At 62.6% G+C, this 12148-nt stretch overlaps 1 protein-coding gene across 1 annotated transcript in view; it reads left to right on the forward strand.

The window, feature by feature from the left end:
- The window catches only part of MGAT5B (alpha-1,6-mannosylglycoprotein 6-beta-N-acetylglucosaminyltransferase B), a 54628-nt gene that overhangs the window by 25385 nt on the left and 17095 nt on the right, over positions 1–12148 (forward strand). The window contains exons 9-10 of the mRNA XM_045836977.1: positions 7908–8039; positions 9319–9452. Coding sequence (XP_045692933.1) covers positions 7908–8039; positions 9319–9452 — 266 coding nt within the window. The remainder of the gene's footprint in view (positions 1–7907; positions 8040–9318; positions 9453–12148) is intronic.

Raw genomic sequence — 12148 nt, forward strand, 5'->3', positions numbered from 1 at the left:
CCTGCAACTTGGATTTTGTGTTTGTTTTCCCTTTGCTTTTTAGAAAAAAGTTGGGTTGTTTTTAACACACTCGTGTATCCGTAAATAACACGTGGTTCGGCTGTATTCTGGTGTGGTCTGGGGCTTGGTCAAGGTGGCGGCCACCGCAGGTCGTCTCCGAGACGTGCCTTCCTCGCCCAGTGCTGCGTCCCGTGGTGCATCCGCGTTGTCGCAGGGAGCTCCCGGGCGCTCACGTCACTGCTGCGCGGAGCCCGTGGTGCGCTGTCCGCCCTGCCTGGCTGCGGAGGGTTTGTCCTGGTTTCACACGTCGTCCTTGTGGACGACGCTGTGGGGGACAGGCACTCCGGGACGCACTGCCTGGGGCGCCTGAGTCAGTGTTGCTCTTGGACGTGCACTCAGGTGAATGTCTGTGGCGAGGCAGGCTGTGGGAAAACTCGGCTTTTCCCCCGGGCCATCGCGCTAATTCGGTCCCTCCCGGGTGGCTCCCACCCAGTGGGCCGCCCCCGGCCCACACTCAGTGTCACGAGGCTCCCTGACGGAGGGCCCCGGCCACAGAGGGGACCGGGCACCCGCCGTCTGTGTGTCCGTGTTCCTTCCTCTTGAAGAGATGCCCGCGGGCGCCCCTCAGCCACGCCCCCGCTGTGTTGCCGTTTCCTTACGGAGCCGCAGGAGTTCTTCATGCGTTCTGGGTTTAAGCCCTGTGTGAGCGACGTGTGTGGAAAAAACTCTTCTCATCTGTGCATTGTCTCGGCGATTTCTTTATTTTATCTTGTTATCCTCATCCAAGGACATGCCCATTGGTTGTAGGGAGAAGGGAGAGAGGAGGGGGGAGAGGGAGAGAAACATCGATGTGAGAGAAAAACAGCGGTTGGTTGCCCCTCGTATGTCCCCCGACTGGGGACTGAACCTGCAGCCCAGGCGTGTGCCCCGACTGGGAATCAAACCGGCGACCTTTCCCATTTACCAGATGACACTCCCACCAACTAAGGCACAGCGGCCAGGGCAAGGCCTTCATTTTTTTTTTTTAAGATTTTATTTATTTATTTTTAGAGAGGGAAGGGAAGGAGAAAGGGAGAAAGAGAGAAACATCAATGTGCGGTTGCTGGGGGCCGTGGCCTGCAACCCAGGCATGTGCCCTGACTGGGAATCGAACCTGCAACACTTTGGTTTGCAGCCCGCGCTCAATCCACTGAGCTACGCCAGCCAGGGCAAGGCCTTCATTTTAATATCACCAGAATTGTCTGTCTTCTCCTTTATGGCTGAGGGATTTGTGTTTGGTGGATTTCTGTTCCTCTTTTATCGGCACGTGGTGAGGAGCGGCGCACCCTTGCCCAGGGCACGCCGAAGGCTGTGGGCGCTGTTGGCCTGGGGGTTGCATTTTCATCAGGCCACCAAGCTCCTCGTGGGTGGTCTTCAAGTGAAATGGGATTCCTTCCCAGAGCCTGCCCCCTCCTGACGGTCTGTTGGTTCTCGGTGCTTCCCTGTCTCTGGTCAGCGTTTCTTCGCGGCTGCACAGCCGACGCTCAGCAGCACAGGGTGTTGGGGAGGGGAGGCTGCTGCTCTGGGGACACAGCCATCAACAGTCTCTGGGCAGGAGTCTGCCAGTCCTCGGGTGGCCTGCTCCTGACCTCAGTCGGTGGGGGGGCGGGGCACCGGGACTAGCCCTGTCCAGCAGGGGCTGGAGGCCGAGACCGGGCTGTGCCATGAGAGGCCACGGAAGGACCTGGTGGTTTGAAGGTTTTCACGCCCGTGGCTTGAATTCACACCGTGGGAGTCATCCTTCTAGGCTGATGCGTGTGAGGTGGGTGACAGGGACTGATGAGGGGCTGCACGGTCGTGGCAGCCTTGGGAAGCACAGTTCCGGGTTCCGGGAGACGCGGTGCCACCTTGAGATGACACCCGGGGCTCCCCATCGGGCTGACGGCCGCCTGGGCTGGAGGGAGCCGGGCAGGGAGCTGTCCGCCGGTGCTGGTGCTGAACCGCAGACCCGCAGACCAGCCGCCCCGGGGTTGGGAGAGGGAACCCGCGCCGCGTGGCTCACGCCAGCTCTCACCCCGCCGGCGTTCTGTTGTCAGACCAAGCTGTTCACCTCCTGCGGGCCATTTCGGAGCCGCGCGCCCACGCGCCGCCCGCCCGCGCACTGTGCTGCTCTGCTGCGGTGCCTACCCCCGGCTCCCCCTGAACAGAGAGCGTCAGTGGCTGCCTGTGGAGCAGAGCCCTGCAGGGCCAGTGAACCGTAGCCTCTCTCTGTGGCCTCGGAGCGCCCCCCCCCCGGGAAGTGAGACGGGGTGAGCATGAGGAGGAGGGGCGAGAACAGGGACCCGGTGTGTGAGAAGGGTGCAGGGGCCCTGTCCCCTGGGTCACCAGAGACCCCACGATGCAGTGGGAAGAGCCCTGGGGTGGGGCGGTCCAGAGCCGTCATCCCAGGCCCTGCCGCGCACGGAGTCCCCAGGCAGGTGCGGAGCGTCCTTCGGTCCGCGGCACCGACACCTCGCTCCGCGTCAAGGTTAGCTGAGCTCACCCTGACCAAACAGCGTTCAGCTTGGCCCCTCCCTTCCAGCCACGCATGTTCCGGGGCCAGAGAGGGGAGAGCTTCGCTCCTTTCCTGCTCCCTTGGGGAGCGGGAGGGCTTGTCCCAGGCTGTGGCAGTTCAACCCCAGCCTCCCTAAGAGGCAGGAATTTAACTCAGTTGTTGCACTCCCCAGCCCACGCTGGGGTGTCTCCTCCCTCAAGCTGCACCCTGAGTCGTTGCCTGCTCAGAGTGCTCCCTGCCCGTCCAGCCACCCCCGGGGTCGGTGAGGAGCTGCGGTCGGCGAGGCTGTCATTGCCGCTCCCAGGGCCAGCGCAGGGAGGGGGGGGTCGCTGCACTCGGGAGCCCTGAAAGCGAGGCCCTGGCGGAAGTGCCAGGAGCCGAATACCCTCTGCTGCCGCTTCTGTCAGCACCCACACGCACCCACACGCGTGCACATGGGCACGTGCATGCATGCCACTGCGCAGAACCACCTGCGCACGCCCGTGCTTGTGTTCATGTGTGTGCATGTATGTGCTGTGCATACCCCACGTGTGACACACACAAGCACTCCCTGCACACCTCTACACACACATGCAGACACACGCCCTGTGCGTGTCACACACCCCACTGCACATGTGTGTGCATGCACAGGCACACATCCCACACGCACACACACACTCGTGCACACTCCACAGAGAACGCACACACACACTCGTGCATCTGCCTCCCAACACATCGCTTCTGGCCAGGCTCACGTGGATCGGACACGCCCGGAAGCGGGAGCCCCAGGGAGAGGTCATCCCGTCTCCCGTGTGCAGCGCGGGAAGCGGCCAGGCGCCGGCTGTGCCCAGGCAGCTCTGCCCTCGGCCCCCTGTGGGGGGGGGCGGGCACAGGAGGGCGCTCTTGCGCAGCCAGGGCAGAACTGCGCGAACAGCCCTGCTCCCTCTGGGGACAGCCTCAGGAAGGTGCTTTTGGAATCTGCTATCAGGTATGATTTTAAAACAACTACAACTGTAAAAAGAAAAAAAAAGAGAAAACCACCTTTCCCAGAGGACATCGGGGAGCATCAAGCTACAGAAGCTCCCGAGGTACGCTCAGGAGCAGGGAGGGTTGAGGCGGGAAGAGCGTGGGGGCGTGGCTTCTCTAAGCCCCTCCCCCCTCATGTGCAGTCCTGTGGGGCGCCAGCTCTGGTGTTGGGACGTTCATTGCAGAACGTGTGAACCAGCCTACACGGCTTGTTCAAAGGCGTGTCCTCTGTGTCCCCAGTGCAGGTCTGAGGGACAGGATGGGGACCTGGAGCAGGGGTTCAGGGTCCCAGAAGATTTGTGGAAAGTGTGCAAGTTGCTCCCTAGCCTGCATTTGCACACCTGAGAGCATCCAGGACACCCGGGGCTGCAGGGGTGGGGCCAGGCAAAGGGGGCGGGCCGAGGGGGACACGGACTTTGTGCCGCGCCCTCTGCCCTCTTTCCCTGAAACGGGTGTAGCCCGGGGCTCGGAGCTCCTCCAGCTCCTGGTACCGCCGGGACCGCTGTCACGACGCTCACAGGCAGCCCATTCCTCCCCGCGGAGATCCCGGCCCTGACCCGCATTAGTTTGCAGGTGTTGCTATAGCGGTGCACCGCCGGCCGGGTGGCTTAGACAACAGAAACTTGCTCTCTCTGTGAGGAGGTGACGTTGGAGACCCAGGGGTCGGCGGGGCGGGGGCGGCGCCTTCCGAGGCCGCGAGGAGGGCTCCCCCGCTGCTGGCGGTGTGTCGGTGCTCTTCCTCGCTCACTGGCTTGTAGATGCACCACCGCGATCTCTACCCTCGTCTTACACGGCCTTCTCTCCCTGTGCCATCTGTGTCCAGGTTTCTCTTATTTTTTTATCATTTAAAAAGAGATTTTATGTATTGGTTTTTAGAAAGTGGGGAAAGGAGGGAGAGAGGAAGAGAAACATCACTGTGTGGTTGCCTCTCGCACGCCCCCTACTGGGGACCTGGCCCACAACCCAGGCATGTGCCCTGACTGGGAATTGAACCGGTGACCCTTTGGTTCGCAGGCCAGTGCTCCATCCACTGCGCCACACCAGCCAGGGCCCAATTTCTCTTCTCGAGGACACCTGTCACGTGGGGTGAGGGCCCACCCTAGAGACCTCACGTCAACTTGCTTGCCTCTGCAAAGACCTCTCTCCAAATGTGTCCCATTCTGGGGTCCTGGAGGTCAGGGTGCTAACCCATGGATTTGGGGCGGGGGTACCATGCCGCCCACAGCACGATGGGGGCCGTTGGAACCAGAGGGGGCTTGTGGGCAGAGGGACCACGGGACGCACACCTTTGTCGCCGTGGCTCTGCAGGAGGAGGCAGAGTGCCGGCAGCCTTGCCTCCCAGCCTCGGGGAGCCGTTCCGGGCGAGCGGCGCCAGGTTAATTTGAAAATAGGTCAACGGGACGTGAAGGTAATCTGAATTCCGAGAGTCGCAGCTTGGCTCCTGCCACAGAAACGTCTCCCCGGGCTGGCGAAATGACCCGTGTGGGGGAGGCCGCAGGACACAGGCGCTGCCTCTACATTTGTTGCGGTTTATTCACAGATGTTCACAGCAGATGTCTTGGCCGCTGACAAAGCGGCGGAGCCGGACGGAGGAGCCGCTTTGCTCTGCTCCTCGCATCTCGGTGTTTTAATTAACTGGCTCGCCGGAGTGGTGTCGGGGGCGATGGGCAGCGCCCGCCGCTGGCTCTGCTGGTGCGTGAGGTCGCCAGGGTCAGAGAGGGGATGTCGGACAGCACCCCCCGGCCCGTGACCACCCGCTCACGGCGGTGAGGAGGGACGAGGCCAGGGCCCTTGGCAGCGGCAGCACCCCGCGTCGTCCTTGTGAGCGCCCCGATCCATAGCGGGATTTTAAAATTGAGCCCTCCCTTTCCTGCCGGCTCAGAATTGGCTGTGCCCATCAATTTCATTTGCATAATTTCAGGCATCATTAATAGTACATGGCACCAGGAAAAATTGCTGCGCTCTTCCTCCATCCATGAGTGAAATTGGGTTTAGTAGAAAATTAGTTGACTTAACTGGCAAATGATGGAAGCTGGCGAGGAGAGCGGTTCAGGGAGGGGGCCTCGGGGGCGGAAACTCCCGGCCGTCACCCCTGCAGCCCCTGTGGGCACCTGCGTCCTGCCCTTTCTGTTTGTCCGGCGTTCGCTCAAGGGGGACACCGCTGAGGGTCCCCAGAGAAGGGGGCAGGCGGGGACCACACGCCACGCAGCCCGGTGTGCCCCAGCTGCTGCCGGCTGAGCCCTCTGCAGAGCCGGCCCACGCCAGCTGCCGGGTGTGCGCCCCCTGGGGTAGGGCTGTGACACGGGCCAGAACCAGGCTGCAGTGGCGAGCTCCAAGCAGCCACTGGGTGGATGGCGCGGCCATTCTCTGAGGAAGGAAGAAGAGAAAAGCGTTGGGTTTGGGGGGCTCCAGGGAAGACCTCGAAGCAGGGTTCAGGCGTGTTGAATTAGGGGTGCCCACGCGGAGGCAGCTGGGCGAGGGGCCCCAGGCTCAGAATGGATAGGGCGTCTCGGCAGCCGGTGGCAGCTGCACTCAAGTGCCAGTAAAATTGCCAAGTGATGGGGAAAATGGCCCAAGAGCCAAATCTGCAGAAACCGCAACATTCACGGGCCTGTTGGTGATCCGACCCCATTCCTAAAGCGGCTCATTAGCTGCCCACTCGAGTCCCCGGCCACCTTTATGTCCCCTCGTGCCGCTGGGAAGAGGCAGTGGCTGCTCCAGTAACGGGCCGTGGTGGGGACAGAGGCAGGGCGGGGCCTCTGTGCTCAGGGGACCGGCACGGGCTGGGTCGCAGGCACAGCAGTTCCTGCCCTGAGACAGGTGAAGGGAGGCAGAGGCCCCCTGGGTGCACAGCGGCACCTGGAGCCGGCGATCTTGGAGGCCTTTGCAGGAATTCTCTTTAATGAGGCCCTTCCCACGCAGAGGAGGGAGGGAGGGAGGCAGCCGTTTGTTCTAGAATGTGAGCACTACCTGGAGAGGTTGTTTCTAGCCTCAGACCAAAGGCACAGGAAAAGATAAAACCAGAGGATGTGTAGCCGGGAAGGGACGGTGGAGACCTGCCCAACCGTCGCCGGGGGGGAGTGGGGGTGACACAGGGCGATTCGGTGCCTTGTGCAAAGCCACCCACCTGCCCACACTGGAGCCCGAGCTCCCCTCCCGCTGGGGGCTGCTCGCTGCGTGGTCCCTGGGGGGGCCTCTCCGTGGGGGGAGGGTGTCTCGTGGACATCTTCCACCCAGTGGGCATCTGGACCACAAAACCCAGGGCGATGGGACTGGGGGAGGTGGGCGGCTGCCGTGGGACCCCCAGAGAAAGGGAGGCTTCCACAGGGGCCCACACCACTCCCCACCTGGCTCAGGGGCTCCGTACAGACTTTTTTTTAAAAAAAGATTTTATTTATTTATTTTTAGAGAGGGAAGGGAGGGAGAGAGAGAGAGAGAGAGAGAGAGAGAGAAACATCAATGTGCGGTTGCTGGGGGCCGTGGCCTGCAACCCAGGCATGTGCCCTGACTGGGAATCAAACCTGTGACACTTTGGTTCACAGCCCGCACCCAATCCACTGACCTACGCCAGCCGGGGCTGTACAGACTTTTCACGACAGTGACCTAAAAGCCCGACCATCCCCTGCAGCGGGTGGGGGTGTCAGCAGGCTACTGGAGCGGGGGCACCCTGCAGGGTGGGCGGGGGTCCGGGGCAGGGACGTGTACTGGCGGCCGTGGGCATGTCCTCCGGGCTCCGGTCAGACGTCCAGTGGCTGTGGCCCTGAGGCAGCTGTGCCGCAGGTGAAATTCTCCTGTGAGTGGTCTGGCGGCCCGGGGCCTCCGTGGGGGTGGGGGGGGCCGGGCGACTCGGCCACGGGCCGGTCAGCAGCACAGAAGAACACGGCTGAGGCGGACGGGGTCTGGGCCACCTCGGCTGCAAACGCCGCCACTGCACTGAGACCCCAGGGGCTCCGTGGCCCCTCGGGAACTCAAGGCGGACACAGCCCTGCAGGGGGCGCGGTTGTAGGAATTAGCAAAAGGCGTCGCTTCCCCCGGCCGGTGGTCCGGGCCAGGGGCTCGGCGTGGTGGGTGAGCCCACGCGGGATCTCCGCCCCACTGGCCCCTCGTTGGAGCCCCTCGTGCGGCGAGGAACCCGCCCACTGTACACAGCCGCCCTGCTCCCTCCCTTCGCAGGAGTCGGCCCGTGTGGAGTGCCAGCCTCGTCTCCTGCAGGCCCCCCATGACCATCCTGGGCTGTAGGGACCGGGGCGTAGGGTGGAGAGGGGGGCTGTGGTTCCAGGTCCTCCCGACACGGGCTGGGTGGGAAGGTGGGCTCCTGCAGCCCGTGGGGCCCCCTGGGGGCTCAGACTCCGAGGGACTCTTCTCTCAGTAACTTAGGGGTGCCGCCAGGCCGGGGGAACTGCCCGCTCACCGTGCCCCTGCCCTTCGACCTCATCTACACCGACTACCACGGCCTGCAGCAGATGAAGCAGCACATGGGGCTGTCCTTCCGGAAGTACAGGTGAGCGCCAGGGCCGCGGGAGGGCGGGGCCACTCACCGCAGCCCCGCCCACCCCGCCCCCACGTCTGGCCGCGAGAGGGCGGGGACGCTCACCGCAGCCCCGCCCCACCCCTGCCCCGCCCCGCCACATCCCTTCCCTAAGGAGCCCGCCTCCCAGCCCACTCTGACCACGAGTCACGGGGAGTGGCCCCAGGGCTGCCTGGCGGGCTGAGGGGCAGGGGTCAGAGAGGAACCGTGAGGAGGGGGAAAGGGGAAGGGGACAGTGGGCGGCTGCTGCGGCCTCTGCTGTGGGGGGGCCGCTTCCCCCGCCCCCGAGGAAGGCCAGTGCGGTGTCCCTGGTCTCAGTGTCCCTGGTCTCCGCAGCCGGCAGGACTCGGCGAGAAGGCAGCACCGAGAGCCCTGCTATTCATTACGTTTGCTCCTGTCTCACTGGCTCTCCCACATGATTCTATTAGGGAGAAAAGTGACAGGCGGCGTTATTGCTTTTATTATTAATGCATGTTCTCCACGCGTGGCGCCTCCCCGCTCCCTCCCCCGGCCCTTCTCCGGGGGCACAGTGCCGACCTCAGCAGTCTGCAGACAGCGCTGGGCCCCTGGGAAGGAGGCGGGGTGGGGGAGCTCCTTCTGGGGGCGCCTGACTGTCAGGCGCCCTCTCCTGGGGCTGGGACGGGTGGAGGGGCCGCGGCCATTGGGACAGAGCCTCTGCCCAGCTGGGAGGGCCACCTGAAATGGCCAGACTTGCAGAGGGACTTGGAGGCGCTGCTTGCTCAGACATGTGCCGGTGACAGCGGCTGCCACCCACGCCCCACCCTGAAGCCCTGCCCTGCTGCATCTCCGCTGGCATCATTGGCCAGGCCCGTGCTGGGGGTGGCAGGCTCCTGGGCAGGGGGGCTGTGGACTGGCTGCTCCCGGGACAGTGCAAATTGTACAGGCGACCCCTGGGGCAGTGTGGAGGGACCCCACTCTAGGCAGTGCCTCCCCTCTGAGGCTCCCTGGGCACCGTAATCGCACACAGCTTCTGAGTTAGGGGTTCACGGCCCAGGTGTCTCCATGCAGCCCCGAGGTAGCCGGCTGCCGCTCTCCCCGCTGGGCGGGTGGGGAAGCTGACCCAGAGAGGGTACGGTGCCTGCCTGCGGCCACACAGCCAGGTGGCATCTGAGCCTGAGCTCCGGCCTCACAGTGCACCACTCTGACCAGCCGCCAGCACCCACTCAGGGGTGACCCCAGCCCAGGGACACACTGCAGGTCGCTGACTCTGGCTCCCGGTGCCCTGGGGCAGGTGCCGAATCCGGGTCATCGACACCTTCGGGACAGAACCCGCGTACAACCACGAGGAGTACGCCACGCTGCACGGCTACCGGACCAACTGGGGCTACTGGAACCTCAACCCCAAGCAGTTCATGACCATGTTCCGTGAGTGTCCCCCCTGCGGGGCCTGGGAGGCGGGGCAAGGCGGGAGCAGGGCTGGGCTTCCAGGTGGCAATGCAGAAAGGCTCCTGCCTGACCGTCCAGCACCAGCAGGACCTGGCCTTTGCCCTCCAGGACTGGAGGGTTCTGTGGCCTTCCAGAAGGAGGGGCCGGAAGTGGACTGGGTGGCGGAGGGGCAGGACCGGCAGGCTTTCCTAAGTGGAGGGAACGGATGTAGTGCAATGGATGTAGAAAGCAGTGGAGGGTTCTGGAAATGCAAGCGCTCCAGCATTGGGGATAATGGGACAGGAGGCCGCGGTGGAAGCTGGGCCCCTCTGCATGGAAACTGCCGGGTGCTGGGCTTCAGGCCCCCGATGGGATCAGAGCCGAGTCCCGCTCTCTCCAGTGAGACTCAGAAACACATGCACACACTGACGTAGCCTCTTTTTTTTTTTAGATTTTATTTATTTATTTTTAGAGAGGGAAGGAAGGGAGAAAGAGAGAGAGAGAAACATCAATGTGCGGTTGCTGGGGGTCATGGCCTGCAACCCAGGCATGTACCCTGACTGGGAATCGAACCTGCGACACTTTGGTTCGCAGCCCGCGCTCAATCCACTGAGCTACGCCAGCCGGGGCTTGACTTAGCCTCTTACATGCAGCGTGCTGAGAATACGTCAGCCTCCTCCTGACAACCCAAGGTCAACGCTCTGTCTCCCTGGCGCGGGGGCCTGCCCTCAGGGGACAGCCGAGGTGTGGGAGCCAGGTCCCCTGGCTAAGTGGTCCCTCTCTCCCGTCGCTGTTGGAAGTGGCGCTTTTCCCTCCTTGTTGGGAGACAGGGCTGTCACTTCTCGTTGTCGTCAGCCTGTCTGCCTCCAGCAGCACCGCTCGCGTCTAATTTGCAGCTCTCTGAAGGCTCGGGTCAGAGAGCCCGGTGAGCACCCTCGCCAGGACCGGGTCCAAGTGGAGAGCAGGCCTGGTTCTGAGCAGGGTCCTCGGGAACCTGCTCCAAGAAAAGTAGCTGATCTTTCTTTTAAGATTGTATTTACTTATTTATTTTTAGGGAGAGGGGAAGGGAGGGAGAAAGAGGGGGAGAGAAACATGGACGTGAGAGATACATCGACCGTTTGGCTCTTGTGCGCCCCCTACTGGGGACCTGGCCTGCAACCCAGGCTTGTGCCCTGACCGGGAATTGAACTGGCGACCCTTTGGTTTGCAGACTGGTACTCAGTCCACTGAGCCACAGCAGCCAGGGAAAAAGCATCTGATCTTTATTTGGACTGTCCAGTGAACACATCTCTCCTGGGTGCAGGTCTTGCTTGGTTGGACCTGCTCTCCAGGTGTAGGCTGTTGGAGGCAGAAAGGGTTTCTGGGAGCATAAGTAATGGCTTGACTGGATCCCAGATGGTTGGGAAGGCGGGGACGTTCCTTGGGGCCCAGATGAGGAAACTGAGGCTCAGAGAGGCCGAGTGTCCCAGCTGAGGTCACACAGCCTGTGGGGACCAGACTTGCAGGGCTGCACGAAGCTCCTCTGAGAGAAGAGTGACTGTCCTAACAGGTCATGCGGCGACACTGTGCTCCCAGGAGAATGGCTGGCATGGGGCGGGTCCCCGGAAGGAAAGGAAGCGGGGGCAGGGGGCCAGGGGTGTTGGGCCAGAGGCAGAAACAGCATCAGTGACAGCAGAGAGGGACCGCGGAGGCGAGAGCCCCGGGTCGCCTCCCTCCTTGGAAGGAAAGCAGTGAGCTAGGAGGCTGGTGAGAGGGGCTTGGAGGCCCGGGGAACGGGGGTGGGGGTCCTGTTAGCGAAGGATCCCGAGTGGACATGGGATACTGCAGTTCAAGGTTCACTGCAGGTTCCTGAGCTCGGGGAAGGCACGCAGAAAAGGTTTCAGAGACACAGCGTTCTGGCCGGCTGCCGGTGGCCGCGCGGGCCGTGGCGGAGAAGGGCAAGTCCGAGACGGGTTGCGGGGCTTCTGCCATAATCTCCACTGAGCACTTGAGGGCTCGTCCTGGGGGCAGCCCTCTGGACGTGGAGGCCCATGCCTGGCGAACTCCTACTCATCCTCCAAAACCCCAAGTCCCATGTCTCCTCCGTGCCGTCGCTCTCACTGCCCCCCCCCCATCTCCTATCCAGCAGAATGTTTTCTATAACTCTTGAGTACGGCCAATTCTGTGAAAGCATGTATCGAGGTATACGAGAGCTGTTTGCTCGTGCATTTATTTCCGCTGATAGGTTGTGAACCACTGAAAAAGGAACCACTGACGGATTTATCTTTATCTCCCCAGAGCCTGTGGAGGTCCTCAGAAAATGTTAATTGGTTGAATAAATTAAAGGAAGAAAAACCAAAACCCAGAGAGCCGTGCCGGTTCTAGTGATAGGCCCAGTGCGGGAAGACTCTCGCAAGCGGAGGTCCTTCCCCGCCTAGCCTGACGGTTTCCCCAGGGAGAGCCGGCCGTGGGCGGACGGTGCTGGCTGCCTCTCCCAGCCTGACCCCTGCCCTGGGCCCTGAAGCTCTGCCTAACACAGGGCCCTGCCACTTCAGTTGGTTGTAGTACTTCCCGGGCCACGCCCACTAGTTACTTAGCTTGTTGTGTCCTAGACCTGCCCCTTCTGGTGGGGCTGGTGGCATGGGGGTTCTTCAGCTCTGAAACAGGCAGGAAATGGCTACTGGGGGGAGTGGTCGGGGCGGCAGCCCCCATGGGAG

Source organism: Phyllostomus hastatus, unplaced genomic scaffold (assembly GCF_019186645.2).
Source record: "Phyllostomus hastatus isolate PE091 unplaced genomic scaffold, TTU_PhHast_1.1 phas_contig_210, whole genome shotgun sequence".
Lineage (NCBI taxonomy): Eukaryota > Metazoa > Chordata > Mammalia > Chiroptera > Phyllostomidae > Phyllostomus > Phyllostomus hastatus.